Consider the following 27527-nt stretch of genomic DNA (forward strand, 5'->3'; position numbering starts at 1 on the left):
CTTCTCAGCTTGTGGCTGACGCTGCAAACACTAGAGGTCCTTTCTGCCTCTCACACCCAGACCACATTCTCTCACCCATGCATCAATCCAGGCCCTTCTCAGAGCCCAGTTTGGTCAGCAATTAACAGTATAGGCAGCTACCAGCAGAATCCACAAATTGCTCTGTTCCTTCAGCACTCTGAACCCTGGTTCAAGTAAAAAACTAGACAGGTGCATCTATTCAAACCTTGCATAGCTAGGATTTAACCCTGTTCTTCACAGTTTTTCCTACATACCCTCCTGCTCTGCCAAAAGCCCAGGCCTGGGCACCATCTGCCAACCTACAGTACCAAAACTGATTTTGTGAGGGGTCATGGCCAGTTCTGTATTATCCTCTCTGAGACTACCTCACAGTGGCCCTCAGGAATTCTACAGGACTTCCATTTGACCTGAGCAAAAGGTTCATGCTTGATGACATGAGGGTGGCCTAGTAACTCCAAAACCTGCCCCTATTATTGAGTACTATTTTTTGGCTGTCTTTAAGAAGGTGAAAAAATCCCGTCTACTTTGACATACAGAATGTTGGATTCTGACTGGGCCAATAACCAAGGGGTTTGTGGGGGTCCCTATCTTTCCAGAGTTTTCCAAATGGATAATACCGTGTTTTTCCAAAAATAAGACCTCCCCGAAAAATAAGCCCTAGCAGGGATTTTCAGCATTTTCGGAGAAAGGCTTTAATATAAGCCCTTCCCCGAAAATAAGCCCTAGTCGCGGATCAATAATGAAGTGTCCGTGCAGATAAAAAAGTTACAGATACTGCAGGACACTTCATTATACACATTATGCACCCGGCAATTACACTCACCCGACTCTGAGTGGCAGGACCTGCAGTGATCACACTCCCGCACACATCAGATCACACACACACACACACACAATCAGATCTCACACACACACCAGATCTCACACACAAACATCGGATCGCACACACAGTCAGATCGCACACATAATCAGATTGCACACACAAACATTGGATCACACGCAAACATCAAATCACACACACAAACATCGGATCGCACACACATCGGATCGCATACACACTCACCTCATCCAGCGACACTGATCTCTTCTCGCCGGGAGAATCCAGAGAGGCAGTGCAGTGGAGCGCAAGGAACAGGACCTGCGGCCGGACACAAGACTTACGGCAGCAGGGAATGAGAGCAAGTGCTGGATGTGACGTGATGTGTGTGTGTGTGTGTGTTTGTGTGTGTGTGTATGTGTGTGTGATCTGCTGTGTGTGTGATCTGCTGTGTGTGTGTCTGCGATCGGCTGTGTTTTTCTGCGATCGGCTGTGTGTGCCTGTGATCGGATGTGTGTATCTGTGATCGGCTGTGTGTGCCTGCGATCGGATGTGTGTATTTGTGATCGGCTGTGTGTGCCTGCGATCGGATGTGTGTATCTGTGATTGGCTGTGTGTGCCTGTGATCGGATGTGTGTATCTGTGATCGGCTGTGTGTGCCTGCGATCGGATGTGTGTATCTGTGATGGCTGTGTGTGCCTGCGATCAGATGTGTGTGATCTGCTGTGTATATCTGCGATCTGCTGTGTGTGCCTGCGATTGGATGTGTGTATCTGTGATCGGCTGTGCGTATCTGTGATCGGCTGTGTGTGCCTGCGATCTGCTGTGTGTGATCTGTTGTGTATATCTGCGGTCTGCTGTGTGTGTGTGATCTGCTGTGTGTGTGTGTGTGTGTGTGAGTGAGATCTGATTGTGTGTGTGATCTGCTGTGTGTGCCTGCGATCTGCTGTGTGTGATCTGCTGTGTATGTGTGATCTGCTGTGTGTGTGTGATCTGCTGTGTATGTGATCTGCTGTGTGTGCCTGCGATCTGCTGTGTGTGTCAGCATGTCAGCTAGCAGCAGGGTAGGACGGCGTGCAGCACCGGCCGGAGATCACAGGAGGACCTGGGAACCACGCAGACGAACTGGTCTGGTGAGTATGAGTCTCCTGGGAAGTGGGGGGGGGGGTCTGCTTTTTTGGGGGGTAAACTTACCCCCAACCGTGTTTCTCCAAGAATAAGACCTCCTCCAAAAATAAGCCCTAGTGCTTTTTTGGGGGGCAAAAAAATTATAAGACAGTGTCTTATTTTTGGAAAAACACGGTAGTCCTGAACACACATCAAAATCCACAATAGATGACCTCAAAAGGCACAAGCTGAAGGATTTACAATGGCTTTCACAGTCCTCTGATTTAAACATCATTGAGAATCTGTGGCTAGACCTCGAAAGATCAGTGTATGCAAGATGACCCAGGAATCTCACAGAACTGCAAGACTTTTCAAAGGAAAAATGGATGAAGATCCCTCAAATAAGAATTGAAAGACTCTTGGCTAGCTATAAAAGCATTTACAAGATGTGATAATAGCAAAGGAGGTTGCTACTAGGTAATAACCATGCAGGTGCCCAAAGTTTTGCATTGGCCCATATTTTTTTGTTAATTTAAAAATGTAAAAATGATTTTTTTTTGCCTAAAATACAAAAGAAATGTGTCATCTTTAACTTTATGTCTTTTAGAGATCATTTCTGGGGTAGCATTCCAGTTAGTGTTAACAAATTTCCTTGGAAATACCAAGTCAGACAACTATAAAGAGCAGGTGGAAAATCTTCTTCAGGCGTATCATAATCTTGGCTGCAACATGTCAGTAAAGATTCATCTCTTGCATTCACATCTATACTTTTTTGCACCAAACTACGGAGCAGTGAGTGATGAACACGGTGAGTAATTTCACCAGGAAATTGCAAGAATGGAAAAAAGACATCAGGGTAATTGGAACCCTTCAATGCTTGCAGACTATTGTAGGACAATCACCAGAGATATAATCCAATGCTTCAATACAAGAGACAAGTAAAAAGGAGCCGAGTATCCAGTGACTAAGGACATATAGTATTTTGTACTGTGCATTAACGTATATTAATAGTTAAATTGATAATTGTTCAAAGTGCTTAGACATATGAATTCATCACAGTAATTATATAGTAGATTTAAATACACTTGAGTTTCCTCTGAATACATCTAATAAAATTTGTTTGACAATACATGTGCAGTTTTATATTTGTAGAAGTAATAACTACATGTTATAAATATTAATTTACATAACAGTAAAATGCAAACTCTTCGATTTCATGGAAACTAGAGCTAAATAACAGTTTTCCTTGTCATATTTGAATTCAGCACATCAAAATCATTAAGAAATGGCTAATTTGATTTATGAACCAAAGAACTTTTGAAATTTTATTGCCTAGTGATATCAGCTCCTTACTAACCAAAATCCCACAATGTCTGTCTGCTATTTCATCCTTTTTGTCTGCTCGATTTCTAAAACTGAACATGGACAAAACAGAATTCATCATCTTTCCCTCACCACACTTTACCACTCCACCTGACTTATGCATCAAAGTCAATGGCTGCTCACTCTCCCCAGTCCGCGGCTGGTACTGCACCTGCGTGGGAAGAGCGGTGATGTCACCGCAGCTTCCGGGCACCAACTGCATGTGCACAAGTAGCAGTGGGAATCTGTCATCTGATATAAAGTTCCGTCAGCTGCAGCCTCCGATGCTGCTTATAGCACGCAGGCCCGTGGCCTCCTTGCTGATTGCGGCCTGTGCTGGGGGCCAATGCAGTCAGCACTGTATATCAGATGCCAGATTCCCGGGTGCTATGCAGAGTCGAGCTCTGTATACAGCTATGATCAGCCGCTGGCCAATCAGAGGCAGCAGCTTATCACTGGAGAAGCTGTATACAGAGCGCGGTCCTGCAGGGCACCTAGAGATCAGTCATCTGATATAATGCTGTCAGCAGTGGCCCCTGCATCAGCAGCGATTAACAGGGGGCTGTGGCCGCAAGAGACAGGACACCAAGGGAACAAGGACAGGTGAGGAGGATTTATGTTTGTTTGGTTTTTTTTGCATGTGTGAAAACTGGCACACTAAGGGTCAATTCTACAGGACAGAGCATTGCTACAAGAAGAGGAGCCCAAGGGAACATTACTACAGGATGGGCACATTACTATAGGATGGAGACATTAATATAGGATAGGCACATTACTATACGATGGGCACATTACTATAGGAGGGACACATTACTATAGGATGGGAACATTACTATAGGATGGGGACATTACTATAGGATGGGGACATTACTATAAGATGGGGACATTACTATAAGCTGGGGACATTACTATATGATCGGCACATTACTATAGGATAGGCACATTATTACTATAGGATGGAGACATTACTATAGGATGGGGATATTACTATATGATCAGCACATTACTATAGGATGGGCACATTACTATAGGATGGAGACATTACTATAGGTAGGCACATTACTATACAATGGGCACATTACTTTAGGATGGGCACATTATTATAGGATGGGGACATTACTACAGGATGGGCACATTACTATAGGATGGGCACATTACTATAGGATGGGCACATTACTATAGGATGGGCACATTACTATAGGATGGGGACATTACTATAGGATGGGCACATTACTATAGGATGGGCACATTACTACAGGATGAGGACATTACTACAGGATGGGGACATTACTACAGGATGGGGACATACCTATAGGATGGGGACATTACTACAGGATGGGGACATTACTACATAATGTGGGCATCCTATCAGTTCCTCCTTCAGTGATGACATCTACTTAGAATAGCAGTAAATTGAGTCTTGATACCAGTCATTATCAGCATTATCATCAGAGGTGAAAAATATTTCAAAATGAAGAACAGTAAATAAGTTCAGCAGTTTTCTCTTAGATTTCAGATGATTTTTTTTAGCTCTGCTCTGGGGTCTGTATTTTTTTTTTTGCTCAAAAAAATAAAATTTGAGGTCTGGTCTAGGGTCTAAAATTTTTTGATGGTCTTGTCTGAATTATTTTCAGGTTCTTTTATGGAGAATGTATTTCTTTAGGGGTTTCGACTTAGGTCTGAATTGATTTTGGAGTCTGTGATGTTGTGATTTTAGAGTCTTCTCTATCTGCATAAATTTACAGAGTGTAGTCTGAATTCTGAAGAGAGAAATCTTAAAGGGAACCTGTCACGAGATTTGTCCTTTATAAGCTGTGGTCATAACTAGTGAGCCCTTATACATAGTATTCTAGAATGCTGTATATTAGTGCCCAGGCATTGCTCCTCCTATCTTCCTTCCATTGCGTCCTCCTTCCTAGCTCTGTGTGGATGATGTGTCCTATATCAGCTACACAGAGGCCTCCATGGCACTCCCGTGCAAGCACTCAGCCCTGCTAAGGGCACAACAAAGTATTATTGTGCGCATGAGCAGGCGGTCTTGGACCCTGCCCTGCTCCTGCATAATACAGTACTTTTCTGTGCCCTCAGCCAAACAAGAGAGAAGTGTGCATGCGCAGGAGCGCAATGGAGGAAGCTGGGAAGGAGGACAGGGATGGAATGAAAATAGGAAGCGCTGGACCGAGACCAGCAACACCCATCGGACATGACCGCCACACACGTCAGTATAATTAAAGATGTTTTTATGTTATACAGGGCGGCCTGGGCACTACAGTCATGGCCAAAAGTTTTGAGAATGACACCAAAATTATATTTTCACATGATCTGTTGCCCTCTGGTTTTTAATTGTGTTTGTCTGATGTTTACATCACATACAGAAATATAATTGGAATCATATTATGAGTACCAAAAGGTTATATTGACAGTTAGAATGAGTTAATGCAGCAAGTCAATATTTGCAGTGTTGACCCTTCTTCTTCAGGACCTCTGCAATTCTCCCTGGCTTGCTCTCAATCAACTTCTGGATCAAATCCTGACTGATAGCTGTCCATTCTTGCATAAGCAATGCTTGCATTTTGCCAGAATTTGTTGTTTTTTGTTTGTCCACCCGTCTCTTGATGATTGCCCACAAGTTCTCAATGGGCTTAAGATCTGGGGAGTTTCCTGGCCATGGACCCAACATCTCTATGTTTTGTTCCATGAGCCATTTAGTGATCACCTTTGCTTTATGGCAAGGTGCTCCATCATTCTGGAAAAGGCATTGTTTGGCGCCAAACTGCTCTTGGAAAGTTGGGAGAAGTTGCTCTTGGAGGACATTCTGGTACCATTCTTTATTAATGGCTGTGTTTTTAGGCAAGACTGTGAGTGAGCCGATTCCCTTGGCTGAGAAGCAACCCCACACATGAATCGTTTCAGGATGCTTAACAGTTGACATGAGACAAGACTGGTGGTAGCGCTCACCTCTTCTTCTCCTAATAAGCTGTTTTCCAGATGTCCCAAACAATCGAAAAGGGGATTCATCTGAGAAAATGACTTTACCCCAGTCCTCAGCAGTCCACTCCCTGTACCTTTTGCAGAATATCAGTCTTTCCCTGATGTTTTTTCTGGAGAGAAGTGGCTTCTTTGCTGCCCTCCTTGAAACCAGGCCTTGCTCAAGCAGTCTCCGCCTCACAGTGCGTGCAGAAGCACTCACACCAGCCTGCTGCCATTGCTGAGCTAGCTCGGCACTGCTGGTAGTCCGATCCCGCAGCTTAAACAGTTTTAAGATACGGTCCTGGTGTTTGCTGGTCCTTCTTGGGCACCCTGGAGCCTTTTTGGCAACAATGGAAGCTCTCTCCTTGAAGTTCTTGATGATGCGATAGATTGTTGACTGAGGTGCAATCTTTGTAGCTGCGATACTCTTCCCTGTTAGGCCATTTTTGTGCAGAGCAATGATGGCTGCACGTGTTTCTTTAGAAATAACCATGGTTAACTGAAGAGAAACAATGATACCAAGCACCAGCCTCCTTTTAAAGTGTCCAGTGGTGTCATTCTTACTTAATCATGACTGATTGATCGCCAGCCCTGTCCTCATCAACACCCACACCTGTGTTAATGGAACAATCACTAAAACAATGTTAGCTGCTCCTTTTAAGGCAGGAATGCAATGATGTTGAAATGTGTTTTGGGGTTAAAGTTTATTTTCTTAGCCAATATTGACTTTGCAAGTAATTGCTGTTAAGCTGATCACTCTTTATGACATTCTGGAGTATATGCAAATTGATATTAGAAAAACTTAAGAAGTAGACTTTGTAAAAATTAATATTTGTAGCATTCTCAAAACTTTTGGGCATGACTGTACTATACAGCATGCTAGAATGCTGTGTATAAGGGCTCACTGGCGGTGGCCGCAGTGTATAAGGGACATATCTGGAGACAGGTTCCCTTTAAAAAAAAGGAATTTCAATCCTAGACAGTGATGTAATGATAATAAGATCAATGTCGAACTGTGGGATATCATTGTGGTTTTTTTTACCCCTTCAGGAATTTATTCCGAGGAGTAGCACATCACACCGGAGAAGAGAAACAGCCTGAATGAGAGAAGAACATGCTAGCATAAACATAAACTATTGTGCAGACAGCTTTACAAGAGGGAGTATGGCAGGTTTAAAGTTATTACTTAGCCATAGTGCTGCAGTCTCTTTCAGTTATTCATTTGCAGCTGTTTTTTTATGAAATTATTGCAAATAATAAGAAGACCTTGGACGGACTCTAGCATTTCATGGTTAGTTTTGCATTTCACAGTGTATACCTGAAATTTTCAGTATATATTATAAACTAGAAAAACATGTGCATTACCTTGCTTAGTTCTAGCTTCTTTTTGTTTTACATTTTCTAAAAATTGTTGCAGCCAATCACAGTTACCTTTACGCTACAACTTTATGCAAATTGATATTAGTTACCGTAAATTTTTCACCTTTTTACACCAAAGCAAGCTATGCTATCATGGCCAATTTACCATGTGACTGGACGCTAATACTAATATACTTAGTAATTTGAGACATATCAAATTCAATCTGTAATAAATTATACCAAATAAAATACTCACCTCCATGAGGAAAGAACTGTGAATAGATTTGCTTAAATGTATCTTCATTAACAACTCCACTTGGACATTCCTATATGCAAGGAAAAGAAAAAAAAACATATTGGCATAAAGTGAAGACATAAACTAGTAATAGTATATTTTTAAGAAATATATGTATACAAATGCATACAATAAAATGTATACAAATAAAAATGTACCTTCATTTTCCAGACCAATAAAAAAAAGAAAATAAAAATATCAGACCCAGGATGCCTAAATGCAAATTATATACATTCAGTGTGTAGCGCTGGATATATGAACTGTGTAAAGTTTCATACGTTCGCTGTTAACTCCCACTGTAAAAAAGTTTACTTCAAATTTTTTATTACTGCATTTTTGAGTTTTTAAAATGCATTTTTTCATATTTTGGTGCTGTGGTTTTTCCCTCTTTTTGGTATGTCGTGTTTTAAATAATGAACCTATAAAGAAAATGGCAGGGCGCTCAATAGGGCAGAACTCCTTAATCAAGTAGCACTGGTGAGGGCTGACAGGGCGCATTATAGTTTGCTCACACTAAAAAGAGGGCCTTGATGGTAGGGTGTCAGGGTAAAAGCCATTTTTGAAAGCAAGCCATAAGAATTCCCATTAACAGTTTGCAGAAAGTCATGTAGTGGACACAGCTACCTAGTAGAAGTGCTCTGGTCAGATGACAAAAAAGTTGAACTTTTAGGGCTAAATATAAAGCATTGTATAGTGGAAAACAAACACTGCACACCAGCATGAAACACCATCCCCACCATCAAACATGGTAGTGGCAGCATTATGCTGTGGGGAGGCTTGTCTTCATCAGGAACAGGGAAAATGGTCAGAGTTGATGGGAAAATGGATGGAGCTAACTACAGGGTAATCCTGGAGGAAAACCTGTTAGAAGCTGCAAAAGACGAGTCTGGGGTGTAGGTTCACCTTAACATACTGCCAAAGATAGGAATGGTTTACATCAAAGCATATTCAAGTGTGAATGGCCCAGTCAAAGTCAAGCCTAGTGATGGGCAAACCTGCAGATATGCAGGATCAGTGGGTCCAACCGGATTTAAAAAAATAAAAATGGTTCGGGCCCAGAATTGATACTGGATATCTGTCTGGAAGCTGATATCCTAATAATTGTATGGGGACCCGAATCAAGCGCTTTAAGATGGTGGGACTTTACCCGGCTCATCCCAATTGCCATGGTGTGGTGGCAATCAGGGAAGAAGGGGTTAATGACAGCTCACAGCTACCACTAAGACCTAATTGAACTCAGTGACCTCACCTCATGTAATGTCACTGAGTTCAAAGACCTGCATACCCTAGCAGAAAACTGCATTTTTTTGTCAAGAGATGCAGATTTGGTGCTGAAATTTATACACCATATTCCTGCACCAAATCTGCATCTCATGGCAAAAAAATTGCATTAAAGCCACATGCATTATGATGCGGTTTGGATGCAATTTTTTGCCAAGAGATGAAGGTTTGATGCAGGAAAATGATGTATAAATTTCAGCATCAAATCTGCATCTCTTGGCAAAATACTGAATGTGAACTTAGTGACCTCATCAGAGATAAGGTCACTGAATTCAAAGAGGTTACTTAAGGTTAGTTTACATGCGGTTAAAGGTGGGGTACCGGGGGAACCTTCAGCTGTGAGCGCAAATAAGCAGTGACATCATCGCTCATTGCTTTGGCTCAATCAGTCTCTGCCTAAAGCCACAGCATATGGGCATGTTCTGTGCATGTACGCTGTGACTTCTTTATGTATGTAGCAGAGCTAGAATCATTGTGCAGCCTTGTGTAGATTACATTAAAACTGGGTTTTTGGGGTTAATAAAGGGGTGAAAAAGGGTGTTTTTTATATTTTATTTCAAATAAACGGTTTTCTTTGGTGTTTGTGTTTATTTCTTTTCACTTACAGATTAGTAATGGCGGAGTCAAAGATTCATCCCGTTAATAATCTAGAGCTTAGTGATAGCTGTGAGCTGTTATTACCCCAATTGACATGGCACCAGGGCAATTGGGATGAGCTGAGGAAAGTGCTGGGATTGTCACATCTAGTGGATCCAACAATTCTGGGCGGCTGCAGACTGCTACTTTTAAGCTGGGTGGACCCAACAACCATAGGCCTTTCCGGTCTGACAATACCAGCACCCAGTTGTCAGCTTTATCATGGCTGGGTATCAAAATTGGGGGGCCCACATGCCATTTTTTTAAAAAAAATATTTAAATAATTTTTAAAAAAAGCTGCATGGAGTCCCTCTTCTTTTGATACACAGTCAAGCACAAGGCTGGGTGCTGCAGCTGTAGCCATATGCTTTATTTGTTCTGGGTATTATAATATGGATCGACCTTGTGTCCATCCCCCATCTTATGCGACCACAATCATCCTTCCCAGCTCCATGTGGATGATGCGACCTACGTCATTCAAACAGAAGCCTCCATTGCGCTCCTCCATATGTGCACTTTGATATGCCTGGCTGAGAGCAGATCAAAATACTGTAGTGCACATGTGTGGGTGGTTTTTGACCTTTTCTTGTGCCTGCGTATTACAGAACTTTGCTCTGCCTTCACCAGGGCAGATTAAAGTGCGCATGCGCAGGAGCACAATGAGGCCCCTGTGTGGATGACACAGGATGCATCATGCACACGGGGCTGGGCAGGAGGATGCATTTAGACCTCATGTATTCCATTGGAGTTTTCATGATTCTTCTCTTGTCTTGTGTGGGGGCCAGAAGATAATTTCCTATTTTTTAAATTGTCTTTCAGATGTTCTTTGGGGCGATGGACTTGGATATGCCATGTATTCTCTCACTGTTGCAACTGCTCGTCTTCTCTTGGACTTCTATGTAGTCACAGAAAAGGTTAAGATGTTGCTGGTATCTCAGAAGCAGAATTAGCAAAAGTGCATATTTCTGCTGTGTTGTTTTTACACAAATTCCAATTTGGAAGGAAGGAAAGAGGGTTAAATCACTTTAGTGCTATTGTTTTAGGAAAGTGCAGAGCTGAAGATCTCCTTTTCTTTAGGAATCTGTTCAGGTCTACTGCTTAGGAGGTTTTTACATCTCAGTTTGTCGGTATATGCCAATCTTCACCATGGAAGAAGGATGCTTGTGGTCATAGCATGAACGTCCTGACTATTTTGCAGGATAATTTGTGACAGTTTAAATCTATGACAGAGAAAAAAGTCCAATCTTCAGGTGGACCTGAGAAATTAGGGCTGAGCTCTTTAGTAGGTTTATATCACCTGGAGGCAGAAGTGAACTGGGCGAAATCCATTGTGACACTTGACCAGAAAAAGAAATTATGGTATTTGTATTACTGAAGTTCTCCAGTAGATGGCAGTGAAGTATAGGAGCTAACAGTTCTATTAAAAGGGAGGAATGTATTTATGCAATAAGTTCTATACCTTTCAGCAAGAGATAATATATGAATTCTTGATAGTGCAAGGGCAAGTGGACAGATTGTAGAAAAGAAGACAATCACACTAGTGTCACGACCATAAAACATTCAGCCGAGAAAAAAAAAGCACACTGGCATGGCACTCACATGACATATGGATGCAATGTGAGGAAAACACGCATGACACTCACCAACTTTTTTGGCTGAAAATTTCAGCGATTTTATATATGCAGATATGATCGCAACCTTAAAAGCAGTCTCAAACTTATACACCAACACAACCAGGACATTACTCTTCTGAAAACTCAGCCAAGGATGCCCACAATCACCTTATTACTCTCACTTTCCATAGCACACTTAAAGGCCAGGATAACAACCCATCCTAACAAAATTGTTACATTTAACCTCTAATGGTAACTCCTTAAAAAATAATTAAAAAACACAGCAAAAATGTTTTGTTTTTTTTTTCATTTTCAGCATTTTACTGCACAAAAAGTAGAATAAAATATGATCAAAAACTCAGTTCTGCTTGCAGAAAAATAAAATAGTTACAGCATTCAGAATAAAGTATAAAACAATGGTTTTCAATAAAATTGTTCTTAGTGTCCAAAAGTAGCAAAACATAGAAAAACCTATATAAATGTGTTATCATTGTATTCCAAAGGATCCAAAGAATGAAGCCCTCATAACTTTCCCACACAATGAACATCGTAAAAAAAAAAAAAAAACAATTTGTAAATTGCTATTTTTTTGCTTCCTTTTGCCTTCCTCCACACCCAAAAAAACAGAAAAAATAATAAAAAATAATGATCTCAAAAACTATCAATAAAAACTGTAGCTAATCCCCCTAAAAACAAGCTCTTGCAAAGCGTGTGTCCATGTGAACCATGTCCAGTTTTTCACTATTTTTTGGAGCACTGCCTGCGATTGTTTGAATATATTACCTACCTGTGGATATATGGTTTTAGGAGGCTTTGCACCCACATCTCATTTTTTCAATATGCTGTTCCATTTTTTCAACTAGATCAATAGACAGACAGATAGAAAAAATGGAACAATGCAAAACAAATATGATATAGTGGGTGAAAAGTAGTAGAAATGAGTGGACCCAAACTTTAAAGTTTGGGGTTTATACTGAACTTTACAAAAAAAAAAAAGTTTGATTTCAGAATTCGGGTGCTTTATATATGCAAACGAGTAGTGTGAGCATTGTTGTACTTGGTTACGCTCAGTGCTTGGCCCAGTGTGAGCTGCTTGCGGTTTCTGAATGGTTCTCACTGTGGTAATCTCAGCGATATCGGATATAGTGTGCATTAAAAGAAAACAAAATGGAAAACCATGCCTTACTTCCCCCGGAAGTGCTGTATATAAGGCTGGCTGTATGTGGGCAGAAAGCTGAACTTCTCAATAAGTGAATTCCAATGAGGTTCTAGTCAAGTTCGGGTTGAGAACAGAATTTTAAAGTCTTTCTGAACCTGCAGAACTCGTAGTCACTACTACAGATGAAGGAACTTGAGGTTCAGTGTTTGTAGCGAACACGGACTTCACTTAAAAATCAGTGTTCCAGTTCGGAGTTCGGGTGCTTTACGTATGCAAATGCCTTCATCAAGCATAACTGTGATCAAATTACGCTCGGTGCTTAGCCAAGTTCAAGCCACTTGAAGTGTTTAAATGGCTCATACTGGGTGCAAAAACAGTGTTATCAGATGTAGTATGTACTCCCCCAAAAAATGGAAAACTTTGCCCACCCTCCCCTGGAAGTGATCAGTTTAAGGCAGATTGAATGTGGGCAGAGATCTGTACTGCCCAATTAGTGACTTCCATTGGGGTTCAGGTCAAGTCCAGCTCCCAAACCGAACTTTATCTAAAGTCCAATTTAAACCACCGAACCAAACTTTGATGGGTCCGATCATCTCTAGTCACCACCCTATAAAATCTATAAAAACAATCTATTTTTGAGAGCAGCAGATAATTGTCAATGATACAACCCCTGTCAAAAATGTTGGACTCACCTAGTTCTGAGGATGTTCATTCAGTTGCTTACTTTTGTTTAAAAAAAAAACAGATCAAAGACATGGGACAAAACTAAAGTAATTTCAAAAGGCAACTTTCTGGCTTTAAGAAACACTAAAAAAAATCCTGAAAACGTGTTAGCCAGTAACGGTTAATTTTCAAGACAAAACAGGGGGAAAATTATGGAATCACTCAATTATGAGGAACAAATTATGGAATCATGAAAAACAAACAAACAAAAGAACACTCCAATACATCTCTAGTGTTTTGATGCACCACCTCTGGCTTTTATAACAGCTAGCAGTCTCTGAGGCATGGACTTAATGAGTGACAAACAGTACTCTTCATCAATCTGGCTCCAACTTTCTCTGATTGCTGTTGCTGTGACGCCCTGGCCTATCAGGCCGTCACAGGGTATTGTGCAATCTGCCCTTCTGCACAGTATCCACCTCCTCCTTGGTTACGGGTCCCTGACATTTGGTGTTGCAAAGATAAAGCTAATCAAAATCCTAGGAACACTCCGCACCACACCCACCAGACACCAGTGGACAGCCTGAAGGGAACAGGATCGCCCACTTGGGGGGTTGGTTAAGGGGAGGTCAGGAGTGTCAGGAGCAGTTCAGTTGAGGAGTGACTCTCAAGAAGAGAGGTCACGAGTGGAGTTGAGGAGTGACTCTCATAAGGAGAGGTCAGGAGCTGGGCTCCTTGGTGCTACTAGGTGGCAGACGTTGGTCTGGACCTGGTAGGAGCTGGACCCCGGTCGCAGGAGATCGTGACAAGGGGCACGGACTGTCGAGGAGGACAGCCGGCGGCCTTGTGCCATCACTGGGCAGGGGCCAGGGCACGACGGGGTACGTGGACCCTAGATCAGGAAGTAGCTTCAGGTGTCCTGGCAATTTACCCGACGAGGACGGAGCCTTCAAGGTCCGTTCTCCATCCGCTCCAAAATCGGGGTACTAGTGCAACGAGGGGGATAGGACTTTCCCACTACATAGTCCAGAAAATCCCAAGCGTGAAGCCTGAGAGCAAGCTCACCCAGTTAGCTACACTGGTGAGCGGGACCCAACTAGTTTTATGCTAAAGGGACCAGTTAGAAGAAAAGGTGCCAATGAAAAGGTCATAGGCTAACAGGCAACACCAACGGGCACAGCATCCAGGCGTGTTCCCTCCAAGCGGCAGCGGTGTCAAGAACTTTGGTTTACCACAGTTGTTGGTGTCAGCGTTATTGGACTGAATGAGTACATAAGTGACCCTTACCGTCCCAATGTCACCTCCCCGTCGCCCTCATCTAGTCCCGGGGCATTCCCCTATCCATGGCAGGGTTAAACACCAGGCTTCCCCCACCATCGCCACCGGGTACTCCCAACTGCAACGGTGGTACTCCACCTTACCACACACCACGGGTGGCGTCACAAACTTTCCACATCCTCCCTTGTAAATATTCCCCCTTTTATTCCGAGTGGCCGCGCGGCTCTGACCCCCGGGTCCAGAGATCCCTCGAGCCACTACGGATCCGGATCCGAGCAGCCCAGCTGCTGAGGCGGGGGTGGCACATTGCCAGATCAGCTTTGCAGGTTGGATGCTTGTCATGGACCATTTTCTTCAACTTCCACCAAAGATTTTCAATTGGATTGAGATCCGGACTATTTGCAGGCCATGACATTGCCCTTATGTGTCTTCTTTCAAGGAATGTTTTCATAGTTTTTGCTCTATGGCAGGATGCATTATCATCTTGATAAATGATTTCATCATCCCAAAACATCCTTTCAATTGATGGGATAAGAAAAGTGTACAAAATTTCAATGTAAACTTAGACATTTATTGAAGATGTAATGACAGCCATATCCCCAGTACCTTTACCTGACATACAGCCCCATATCATCAATGACTGTGGAAATGTACATGTTCTCTTCAGGCAGTCATCTTTATAAATCTCATTGGAACGACACCAAACAAAAGTTCCAGCATCATCACCTGGTCCAATGCAGATTCGGGATTCATCACTGAATATGACTTTCATCCTGTCATCCACAGTCCATGATTGCTTTTCCTTAGCCCATTGTAACCTTGTTGTTTTCTGTTTAGGTGTTAATGATTTCTTTTGCTTAGCTTTTCTGTATGTAAATCCCATTTCCTTTAGGCGGTTTCTTACAGTTTGGTCACAGACATTGACCCCAGTTTCCTCCCATTCGATCCTTATTTGTTTTGTTGTGCATTTCCTGTTTTTTAGACATATTGCTTTAAGTTTCCTGTCTTGACACTTTGATGTCTTCCTTGGTCTACCAGTATGTTTGCCTTTAACAACCTTCCCATGTTGTTTGTATTTGGTCCAGATTTTAGACACAGCTGACTGTGAACAACCAACATTGTTTGCAACATTGCATGATGATTTACCCTCTTTTAAGAGTTTCGATAATCCTCTCCTTTGTTTCAATTGACATTACTCATGTTGGAGCCATGATTCATGTCAGTCCACTTGGTGCAACAGGTCTCCAAGGTGTGATCACTCCTTTTTAGATGCAGACTAATGAGCAGATCTTATTTGATGCAGGTGTTAGTTTTGGAAATGAAAATTTACAGGGTGATTCTATTATTTTTAACTCAGAATTGAGTGATTCCATAATTTTCCCCTTTTTGGTTTTGAAAAGTAACAGTTACTGGCTAGCACATTATGTTTTCATGATTTTTTTTAGTGTTGCTTAAAGCCAGAAAGTTGACATTTGAAATGACTTTAATTTTGTGCCATGTCTGTGATCTGCTTTTTTTAAAACAAAAGTAAACAACTGAATGAACATCCTCAGAGCCAGGTGAGTCCATAATTTTTGCCAGGGGTTGTGTAATGTGTAATGAACTACAAAACACATTGGATAAAATGGTTAATAAATTCAGCTGCAGGGGTTACCCAGGGAATTTTGGAGACAAAGAAAAGAAAAGTAAATAAATAATGGATCTTTAAAAAAAAACCCATACTAAAATGTATTAAAATCGTATACCCTTGGTCCAAATATATAGTGAAGAGAATGGTAAGGTTGCTCATATAATTAAAACGCATTGGAACATCCTTATGAATTGTTTACCTGATTTTGTAAAATTCAAAAAGCCACCATCTTCTCGTATACACAAAATATGAATTTGGGTGACTGATGCATTCTGATATAGGTTCTCTAAAGAAAATTTCACAAACATATGTGACAGGACTCTAGAGAAAAGCTTGCTTTCCTTGTCTCTCATGTGTTAATTGTCCCATAATGTTTAAAGGGAACCTGTCACCAGTTTTTTGCCCTATAAGCTTCGGCCACCACCAGGCACTTATATACAGCATTCTAACATGCTGTATATAAGAGCCCAGGCCGCTGTGAGAACATAAAAAACACTTTATAATACTTATCTATACAGTTGCTCGGTGGGCCTAATGGGCGTCTCCATTCTCCGGTGCTGGCGCCGCCTCTTTCGGGCATCTTTGTCCTTCTTCTGAAGTTCGTGTGCATGATGCGTCTAAGTCATACACACTCGACGATCCTGCACAGGCACACTACAATACTTTGATCTGCCCTGCTCAGGGTATATCAAAGTGCGCCTGCTCAGACCCGGAATGCCGGAGAGTGTGGATGACGTCGGACCCGTCATGCACCACGGCTAGAGAAGAAGGAGCAGAAAGATGGCCGAAAGAGGCGGCGTCGGACAACGTTAGGTAAGTATTATAAAGTGTTTTTCATATTCTCACAGTGGCCTGGGCTCTTATATATAGCACTAGAAGGTGGCCCGATTCTACGCATCGGGTATTCTAGAATTTACATATTGTGTAGTTAATGTATGATTTTTGTTATATATATATATATATAGATGTTGTTGTCTGTAGTTACCAAGTGTTTGTGTAGGGGCTGTACATGTTCTGTGTCTGGGTGTGGCGGGGGGTGAGAGCGGTGTTGTGTGTTGCGTTGTGTGTCGTTATTTGTGGAGCGCTGTGTGTCTGTATCGTTGTGTATGTGTGTTGCGCGGTTTGTGTGGGTGTGGGGTGTGTGTGTGTTTTGGGGGGAGGTATGTTTCGTGCAATGTGTGTGTTGTGCGGTATGTGCGTATATTTGTGTGTGCCGCGGTGTTTGTGTGTTGGGTGTTGTGTGTGTGCGACGTTGTCTGTGTGTGTGGGTGTCTGTGTAGGGCAGTGTTTGTGGTTCCCAGTGTGTGTGTGGTGTGTTGTGCAGTGCGTGTGTGGCAGTGTGTGTGTGTGTGTTTTGGGGGGAGGTGTGCACCCCCATCGTGCTCCATCCCCCATGCTGCGCACCCCCCATCGTGCTCCATCCCCCATGCTGCGCACCACCCATCGTGCTCCATCCCCACTCCCCATTGTGCTTCATCCCCCATGCTGCGTACTCCCCATCGTGCTCCATCCCCCATGCTGCGCATTCCCCATCGTGCTCCATCCCCCATGCTGCGCACTCCCAAACGTGCTCCATCCCCCATGCTGCGCACTCCCCATCGTGCTCCATCCCCCATGCTGCGCACTTCCCATCGTGCTCTATCCCCCAAGCTGCGCACTCCCAAACGTGCTCCATCCCCCATGCTGCGCACCCCCCATCGTGCTCCATCCCCCATGCTGCGCACCCCCCATCGTGCTCCATCCCCCATGCTGCGCACTCCCCATTGTGCTCCATCCCCCATGCTGCGCATTCCCCATCATGCTCCATCCCCCATGCTGCGCACTCCCAAACGTGCTCCATCCCCCATGCTGCACACTCCCTATCGTGCTCCATCCCCCATGTTGCACACCCCCCATCGTGCTCCATCCCCCATGCTGCACACTCCCAATCGTGCTCCATCCCCCATGCTGCGCACCCCCCATCGTGCTCCATCCCCCATGCTGCGCACTCCCCATCGTGCTCCATCCCCCATGCTGTGCACCCCGCATCGTGCTCCATCCCCCACGCTGCGCACCCCCCATCGTGCTCCATCCCCCATGCTGCGCACTCCCAATCATGCTCCATCCCCCATGCTGCACACTCCCAATCGTGCTCCATCCCCCATGCTGCGCACCCCCCATCGTGCTCCATCCCCCATGCTGCGCACTCCCCATCGTGCTCCACAGTCACACATCAGACAGTAAACACGCACACATCTGATCGCATACACTCACACACACACCCCACTTCTCCCTGTGCCCACCGGTGGGCGGTCCCAGCAGCTGTGCTCCTCTGCCGACACTCACAGATCCGATCGCATACACTCACACACACACACTCACACATCAGAACACACTCACGCACATCCGATCGCATACACTCACCCACACACACTGACGATATCGCACATACGCGCTGACACAATCACAACATCCGGAGATACCACATGCTTCCGGCCATGTGATCCTCCGGCAGGTCCTGGAAGGTCACTGCACAGTATCGCCGCCGCGAAGCAAGCGATATCACGGGATGTTGTGAGTATGTGGATGCGATCTGATGTGTGTGTGAGGTGTGTGTGTGATCTGATGTGTGTGTGTCTGTTCTTATGTGTGTGCGTGTGTGTGTGTTCCGCCGCTGCAGAACCTTGATGCGCTCACCTCGGGGCGAGAGGCCATTCCGTGTTGGGGGCGGAGCCTGGGCGAGCGGCCAATCCGTGCGGGAGGGCGGAGCCGAGGCGAGTGGCCAGTCCGTGCGGGGGGGAGGAGCCATGGCGAGCGGCCAATCCGTGAGGCCGAGCGGCCAATCCGTGCAGGGGGGTGGGGCCATGGCGAGCCCAGCGGCCAATCCGCTGTTTGTCACCGTAAGGACATGGCCAACCGTGCTGGGGGCGGACCCGAGGCGAGGCGAGCGGCCAATCCGTGCGGGGGGCGGGGCCATGGCGAGCACAGCGGCCAATCCGCTGTTTGTCAACGTAAGGACATGTCACGGTAAGGACACAATTTTGGAGCAAGACAGACAGACAGACAGACAGACAGAATAAGGCAATTATATATATAGATGTTAGAATGCTATATATAAGAGCCCGATGGTGGTGGCCGCATCTTATACGCCAAAAAAGTGGTAACAGGTTCCCTTTAAAGGTTCTGCTTTTTCACATCATAATACTGGCATGACATTCTAAATTGAGTACTACCTTACCTGTAACTCAGATTTTATCTATCTTTTGCAATGTTCTTGTTTCTTATGGTACATCAGTGAAACCACGTGAGATTTCAAAATAAAAAATCAGTACTATATTATAATATAATAATATATATTATATTTTTTTTGGTTTTATATTATAAGGAAGAAGAGATTGGATTTGCCAGTACCTAAGCACTTTGTTTGAGAGATCTAAGATTCAGAATAAATGATCATATGACATTACAATAGAAGGGGGGAAAGAATCCAATTATTGAAATGCAAAGAATTGGAGTGAAATTTTCAATTAAATACTCTTAAACCAATTGGTTTAATATTGAGTTCAAAATTCACTCTATTATACAGTTATGTTACTTACCTATCACTGGATAAAATTTTGCTTTACTTAGGGGTATTTTTGGGGGTTAATAAAGTGGAGAAAGAGGGTGCTTTTTTGTATTTTATTTCAAATAAAGGATTTTTTTTCGGTGTTTGTGTTTATTTACTTTCACTTACAGATTCGTAATGGAAGGATCTTATTAAATCCTCCCATTACTAATCTGGGGCTTAGTGGCAGCTGTGAGTTGCCATTAACTCCTTATTACCCCGATTGTCATCCACCAGGGCAATCGGGAAGAGCCGGGTAAACTTCCAGGACTGTCTCATCTAATGGATACGACATTTCTGGGTGACTGCAGGGATCTCCCCAGCCTGAGAATACCAGCCGCCAACTGTTGAGCTTTATCTTGGCTAGGTATCAAAATTGGAGGGTATACCTTTTTTCAAATTATTTATTTAAATGATTAAAAATAAAAAGCCGCTTGCGATTCCAGTTATTTTGATACATAGCCAAGATAAGCGCACGGCATGGGACTGCAGCCTATAGCCATATGCTTTATCTGTGCTGGGTATCATAATATGGGGAGACCCTATGCCAATTTTTTTTATTTATTTATTTTTACTGTACAATATAGACCAGCAGACCACGTTTGTGATTGGAAGCATCAGACAAGCTGTCACATAGGCTGGCTCCGTGTCTGACTGCAACCAATCACAGACACCAGTGGGCAGGGGAATCAGTGATGAAGGATAATGCGCGACCCTAGAAGAGGAATGAGCGGACCTGGAAGCAGTTATAGCTGCATCGAAACTTGGTAAGTATAGCGCGCTTGCTTTATTTTTTTTCTTTATTTTTCCTTTATTTTTTTTTTATTACCCAAGTGCTGGATATGGATCAATACCCGGAATACTCTGAGAATTCTGGGCTCAGCACTCGGTTACCTTTGAACTTGCACGGGTCTGGACTTTTACAGTCCGGGTCCGCCCATCACTAGTTCCTAGACCTTTCACATTTGGTTCGTCTCAAATCTTTGGCAGTTAATATGTGTCTTTTTTTTCTCAACGTGTTTATTTGCGACCCTCTTGACTGTTTGTAATTGTTCTCTGATGACACCCCAATATCTTAGTAATTTCATGCATGCTGCATCCCTCTGTAAGACCTTTCACAATACATTTACTTTTTACAATCAGTTAAATCTATTTTTTGGCCCATTTTGTCTGAGACAAACAAACTGTCTAATAATTCTGCACACCTTGATAAAGGATGTTGTCATCCTCAGGCCACAATGGCCCTCATTACACATCATCAGATATTCTTTATCCAATAATCATTCAAGTGTAGAAAAGGAAACTTAAATAAAGTTACTTTATTTAAACGTAAATAGAGTTACTTAATGGGGGTTCTGCTACATCAGGGGCTCTGCTAACATGACATAACAGCCACATACCATTGCAGCAAACTCTACACTCTAAAATGACTCTCTATCCTTTCTAAAGTGTGCCTTGACCAGTAGTTTCCAGCCATATACAGGGTATTGGTGTACTCAGGAGACACAATGTAATAAGATATGTGGCCCATTTATCCTTTTGCCCATTATGAAAATGAAAACGAAAATTGAGCCAAAAGTAGCATTTTAGTGAAACATTTTTTTTCACAGCCAAGTCTCATAAAATTGTATGAATCACCTGAGGGTTTAAAATGTTCAATACACCCTTCAATGAATTTTTTGAGGGGTGTAGTTTGTAGCTGTTTTGGCACCTCAGGGGCTCTCCAAATGGAATATATTGTTTGCAGTCTGTTCCAGCAAAATTGTGCTCCAAAGTCAAATGTAACTCCTTTTTTTAGTCCAGCCGTCTGCCCATACACTAGTTTCCATTTGTTTACCTTCCTTCCTTCCGCCGTCCCTCCAATATGCTTTCCTAACCTGGTTTGATGTATATGTTGTTTGTTTGTAGTAGAACAAACAGTAGTTTCCAACCACATATGTGGTATTGTTGTACTTGACAAAAATTGTACAACAAAATGTAGGGTCCGTTTTTTCTTTTACCCTTTGAAAATAAAAATGCAAAGTGTAAGAATAATGCAACACTTTAATAATAAAAAAGTAATTTGTTATAATTTTTCTTCCACTTTGCATTTATTCATGTGAAGTATCTTGAAAACTAACAAACTTTTTAAATGCATTTTGAATAATTTGACAATTTCCATTTTTCTTTCAAGAGACATAACTTATTTATTTTTCCATATGAGGTTTTTTTTTGCGGGATGAGTTGTACTTTTGAATTAAACCATTAAATTTACAGTATAGTGTATTAGAAAACAAGAAAAATAATGCCAACTGTGGTGAAACTGCAAAAAAAGTGAAATTCCACTAAGGATTTTTGATTTTTATTTACCATGTTCACCATATGGTAAAAATAACCTGTCAGTATTGAGCACAGCAGCACGGGTACGTAGATTGCAAACATATATAGATTTTCTTTTATTTAATTTGTCGGGAAAAAAAATCAGACTTTTGTAAAAAAAAGTATGAAAAAAGTAATGGTTGCTCTACACAAAGATGGCCTAGGGTACAAGAAGATTACCAACACCCTAAAACTGAGCTGCAGTATAATGGCCAAGACCATACAGTGGCTTAACAAGGTAAGTTGCACTCAGAGGAGGCCTCCTCATGGTCAACCAAAGAAGTAGAGTGCACGTCCTTAACGTCATATCCAGAGGTTGTCTTTTCAAAATAGATGTACTTGTGCTGCCAGCATTGCTGCAGAGATTATAGGGTTGGGGGGTCAGCCCGTCAGTGCTCAAATCATATGTCGCACACTGCGTCAGTCTGGTCTGCATGGCTGTCATCCCAGAAGGAAGCCTCTTCTTAAGATAATGCACAAGAAAGCCTGCAATCAGTTTGCTCAAGACAAGCAGAGGACAAGGATTGCTGTAACCATGACCTGTAGTACGATGATACCAATCTAAACTTATTTGGTTCAGATAGTATCAAGTGTGTGTGGTGGAAACCAGGATTTGGTCCCTGCTCATTCAACCAAGGTCATGTTACGTTCAGCAGAATATTGTGAAGGAGAGGCAGCAGCAGGTGGATATGGAGGGAGACATTCCAGGCATTGGTAGGTAACAACGCCGACAGAGTGAAAATGGCAATGACCATGATACTGCTGGCTTTGATGTTAAAATCTCACAGTTTGATACAGAAATTCACTATGGGGAGATAAGGTATGCACACCAGTGACTATGTAAGGGGAATACATGGAATAGCAGAAACTGCTGTGTGAATACTGACTTGAAAAATCCAATAGCTATATGTAAAGTGAAAATGTGAAAAATGGAATCTGCATTACTGCCATGAACATATGAATCAAGAGAAATTTAGCTACTGAATTGATCAATGCAATAGAGCCCCAACACTACGCCAAAGTATTTCTCTACGTTGGGGTCCCTAGCTTGTGTGTGTCCTCTCATGCAGTTAAAAAACTTACCGTGTATGGGAAGCTGAGACCCAGGCTATATATGCGTATGATATGGATTGGCAATAGGTGTGGTTGGGGAGGGTTCCCAAACGAAAAAATACTAACAATAAGGATAACGTTTGGAACACCATTCTAAGTCTGAACTGGGTGCAAAAACCTAAAAAAACATCACTATGGGGAGATAAGGTATGCACACCAGTGACTATGTAAGGGGAATACATGGAATAGCAGAAACTGCTGTGTGAATACTGACTTGAAAAATCCAATAGCTATATGTAAAGTGAAAATGTGAAAAATGGAATCTGCATTACTGCCATGAACATATGAATCAAGAGAAATTTAGCTACTGAATTGATCAATGCAATAGAGCCCCAACACTACGCCAAAGTATTTCTCTACGTTGGGGTCCCTAGCTTGTGTGTGTCCTCTCATGCAGTTAAAAAACTTACCGTGTATGGGAAGCTGAGACCCAGGCTATATATGCGTATGATATGGATTGGCAATAGGTGTGGTTGGGGAGGGTTCCCAAACGAAAAAATACTAACAATAAGGATAACGTTTGGAACACCATTCTAAGTCTGAACTGGGTGCAAAAACCTAAAAAAACATCACTATGGGGAGATAAGGTATGCACACCAGTGACTATGTAAGGGGAATACATGGAATAGCAGAAACTGCTGTGTGAATACTGACTTGAAAAATCCAATAGCTATATGTAAAGTGAAAATGTGAAAAATGGAATCTGCATTACTGCCATGAACATATGAATCAAGAGAAATTTAGCTACTGAATTGATCAATGCAATAGAGCCCCAACACTACGCCAAAGTATTTCTCTACGTTGGGGTCCCTAGCTTGTGTGTGTCCTCTCATGCAGTTAAAAAACTTACCGTGTATGGGAAGCTGAGACCCAGGCTATATATGCGTATGATATGGATTGGCAATAGGTGTGGTTGGGGAGGGTTCCCAAACGAAAAAATACTAACAATAAGGATAACGTTTGGAACACCATTCTAAGTCTGAACTGGGTGCAAAAACCTAAAAAAACATCACTATGGGGAGATAAGGTATGCACACCAGTGACTATGTAAGGGGAATACATGGAATAGCAGAAACTGCTGTGTGAATACTGACTTGAAAAATCCAATAGCTATATGTAAAGTGAAAATGTGAAAAATGGAATCTGCATTACTGCCATGAACATATGAATCAAGAGAAATTTAGCTACTGAATTGATCAATGCAATAGAGCCCCAACACTACGCCAAAGTATTTCTCTACGTTGGGGTCCCTAGCTTGTGTGTGTCCTCTCATGCAGTTAAAAAACTTACCGTGTATGGGAAGCTGAGACCCAGGCTATATATGCGTATGATATGGATTGGCAATAGGTGTGGTTGGGGAGGGTTCCCAAACGAAAAAATACTAACAATAAGGATAACGTTTGGAACACCATTCTAAGTCTGAACTGGGTGCAAAAACCTAAAAGTGATGTTTTTTTAGGTTTTTGCACCCAGTTCAGACTTAGAATGGTGTTCCAAACGTTATCCTTATTGTTAGTATTTTTTCGTTTGGGAACCCTCCCCAACCACACCTATTGCCAATCCATATCATACGCATATATAGCCTGGGTCTCAGCTTCCCATACACGGTAAGTTTTTTAACTGCATGAGAGGACACACACAAGCTAGGGACCCCAACGTAGAGAAATACTTTGGCGTAGTGTTGGGGCTCTATTGCATTGATCAATTCAGTAGCTAAATTTCTCTTGATTCATATGTTCATGGCAGTAATGCAGATTCCATTTTTCACATTTTCACTTTACATATAGCTATTGGATTTTTCAAGTCAGTATTCACACAGCAGTTTCTGCTATTCCATGTATTCCCCTTACATAGTCACTGGTGTGCATACCTTATCTCCCCATAGTGATGTTTTTTTAGGTTTTTGCACCCAGTTCAGACTTAGAATGGTGTTCCAAACGTTATCCTTATTGTTAGTATTTTTTCGTTTGGGAACCCTCCCCAACCACACCTATTGCCAATCCATATCATACGCATATATAGCCTGGGTCTCAGCTTCCCATACACGGTAAGTTTTTTAACTGCATGAGAGGACACACACAAGCTAGGGACCCCAACGTAGAGAAATACTTTGGCGTAGTGTTGGGGCTCTATTGCATTGATCAATTCAGTAGCTAAATTTCTCTTGATTCATATGTTCATGGCAGTAATGCAGATTCCATTTTTCACATTTTCACTTTACATATAGCTATTGGATTTTTCAAGTCAGTATTCACACAGCAGTTTCTGCTATTCCATGTATTCCCCTTACATAGTCACTGGTGTGCATACCTTATCTCCCCATAGTGATGTTTTTTTAGGTTTTTGCACCCAGTTCAGACTTAGAATGGTGTTCCAAACGTTATCCTTATTGATACAGAAATTCAACCAGTGGTGTTCTTTGTCATGCTAGCCAGCATGAAAAGCTGTATGTTGATATGCTTGTGGCAAGACAGGCATATCAAGCAAAAGAATGTCTATTGGATAGACATGCTTTTACAATCCCACTATAAAAATAGTCTTATAATCTTGTGGTGTTGTGATTATTTTTAATCAACAGGTGCTTTGAAAAATGCATAACATTGGGATGCAAAAGTGAAAAATTACATTTTCTCCACTAAAATATTCTTTTAGCTCCAAATTTTATACTTTAACAAGGGATAGTAGGAGGAAATTGACCTGACAATTTCTTACAAAGGTTTTAACAAATCCAGCAATATGACATGTGTTGTTCGTATAACTACTGTTTTGCACCCTGCATGGCATGAAAAGGGGTGTGGTATTTGACTTTTCAGGAGCAAATTTGGTCTAAATCAATAGTGTACATGGCAGCATTCACAGATCATTTACAGAAACCCCCACTTGTGACCTCATTTTGTTTATCATTTTAGGAATAATTAAATGGTATCATATAATATGCTGACGTCTTTAACTTTGACTTACTAGCCACCAAACAATCAACAAAAGGGAAAGGAGAAGGGAGAAAAAGGGAAAGAGTGGGTCATATAAAAAACAAACCTAATATTTATTTTTCTGTTGTTCTGTATGTAATTATTGGTGCAAGTCATTTAACAAAAAACTTATCCCGATTTTTTTTTTTTTAAATAATTAATTATGTCACCCAATTTTTACCACCTCTAAATGTTGATATACCTCTACAGAACCATTTAAATGCAAAAACAATCTAGCTTTGAAAAGTTGTACTATTAGTTTAAATTGTCTCTCCAGTAAAGGAGACAAACTCTAGCACAGCGCCACCTATCACATTTCTCCAATCTTTCAATTAACCCCTCTATTCTAATTTATTTAATGGAACTTTTCCATGAGCTCAAAAGGTTATATTATTAAATTTTTTCCACCACGATCTTTAGAGTTTCAGATTTTTCTAAATCCGGTTAACCAGATCGTCTTTACAATTAGGACATCTTGGACATTTATTATAAGTTCTCATTGTCTTCAATGTTTTAGTAGAATATTATAATCTAAGATTAAATAATGGTTGAACTAAACAATAGGAGTGATTAAACGGCAGCGGCTCCATATATACTGTATCTTTCCATTGCAGAGAATTATCTTTATCTAGATCTATACTCCATTTAGCTTCTGCATCTATCATCTTTTCTAAACCGGCTCAAAAGCTTATTTATTTTAGTGATTATACCCTTCTTAACAGTTCTAGCTTGCAAATTATCCAAGATTAAGGATGAAGTATTCATAAATACCCTTTTGTCTAGTGTAGAATCTAATGCATGTTTTTTCTGAGTGTATGTAAAAAGTGCAGATTGTGGAATTACTGTATACACAATTGTTTTAGTTCCTCTAACCCTATCGATTTCCAATCTATATATAATAAGTGAGGGATATTATTAATAATAATTATATAAGTGAGTTTATTTAATTAGTAATAAGTGAGGGATATTATTTATACTTACTCAAGAAGTGTGTATTTAAAAAAAAAACAAAAACCTCCTTTAAATAAAAATGACCTCATTATTGTGTAATTTTAAGAGAAGATTCAACACCTAATTTTTTTATATGCTTCCATAACTTGTGATATAATCTATACACTACTGTTTTAAGGATAACTCCTTACCAAATATATTAGTTTCATAAAATTAAAATGAATACTATTAAAGTCAGTAAATCCTTTAAGTTCGGTGAATTACTTATGTGCTAAAAAATCTCCCTTACTCCACAAATTGATGAAACTGAGAGGCAATGAGGTAAAGCTATCTGACAGCCGCATCTGTCTCGTAAATGA

General features: G+C 41.8%; 1 protein-coding gene across 3 annotated transcripts in view; it reads right to left on the reverse strand.

The window, feature by feature from the left end:
• The window catches only part of KCNIP1 (potassium voltage-gated channel interacting protein 1), a 916677-nt gene that overhangs the window by 126122 nt on the left and 763028 nt on the right, over positions 1-27527 (reverse strand). For all 3 annotated transcript variants that reach the window (XM_075342297.1, XM_075342298.1, XM_075342296.1), the window contains one exon: positions 7893-7962. In XM_075342297.1, the coding sequence (XP_075198412.1) occupies positions 7893-7962 (70 nt within the window). The remainder of the gene's footprint in view (positions 1-7892; positions 7963-27527) is intronic.

This window comes from Anomaloglossus baeobatrachus, chromosome 4 (genome assembly GCF_048569485.1).
Source record: "Anomaloglossus baeobatrachus isolate aAnoBae1 chromosome 4, aAnoBae1.hap1, whole genome shotgun sequence".
NCBI lineage: Eukaryota > Metazoa > Chordata > Amphibia > Anura > Aromobatidae > Anomaloglossus > Anomaloglossus baeobatrachus.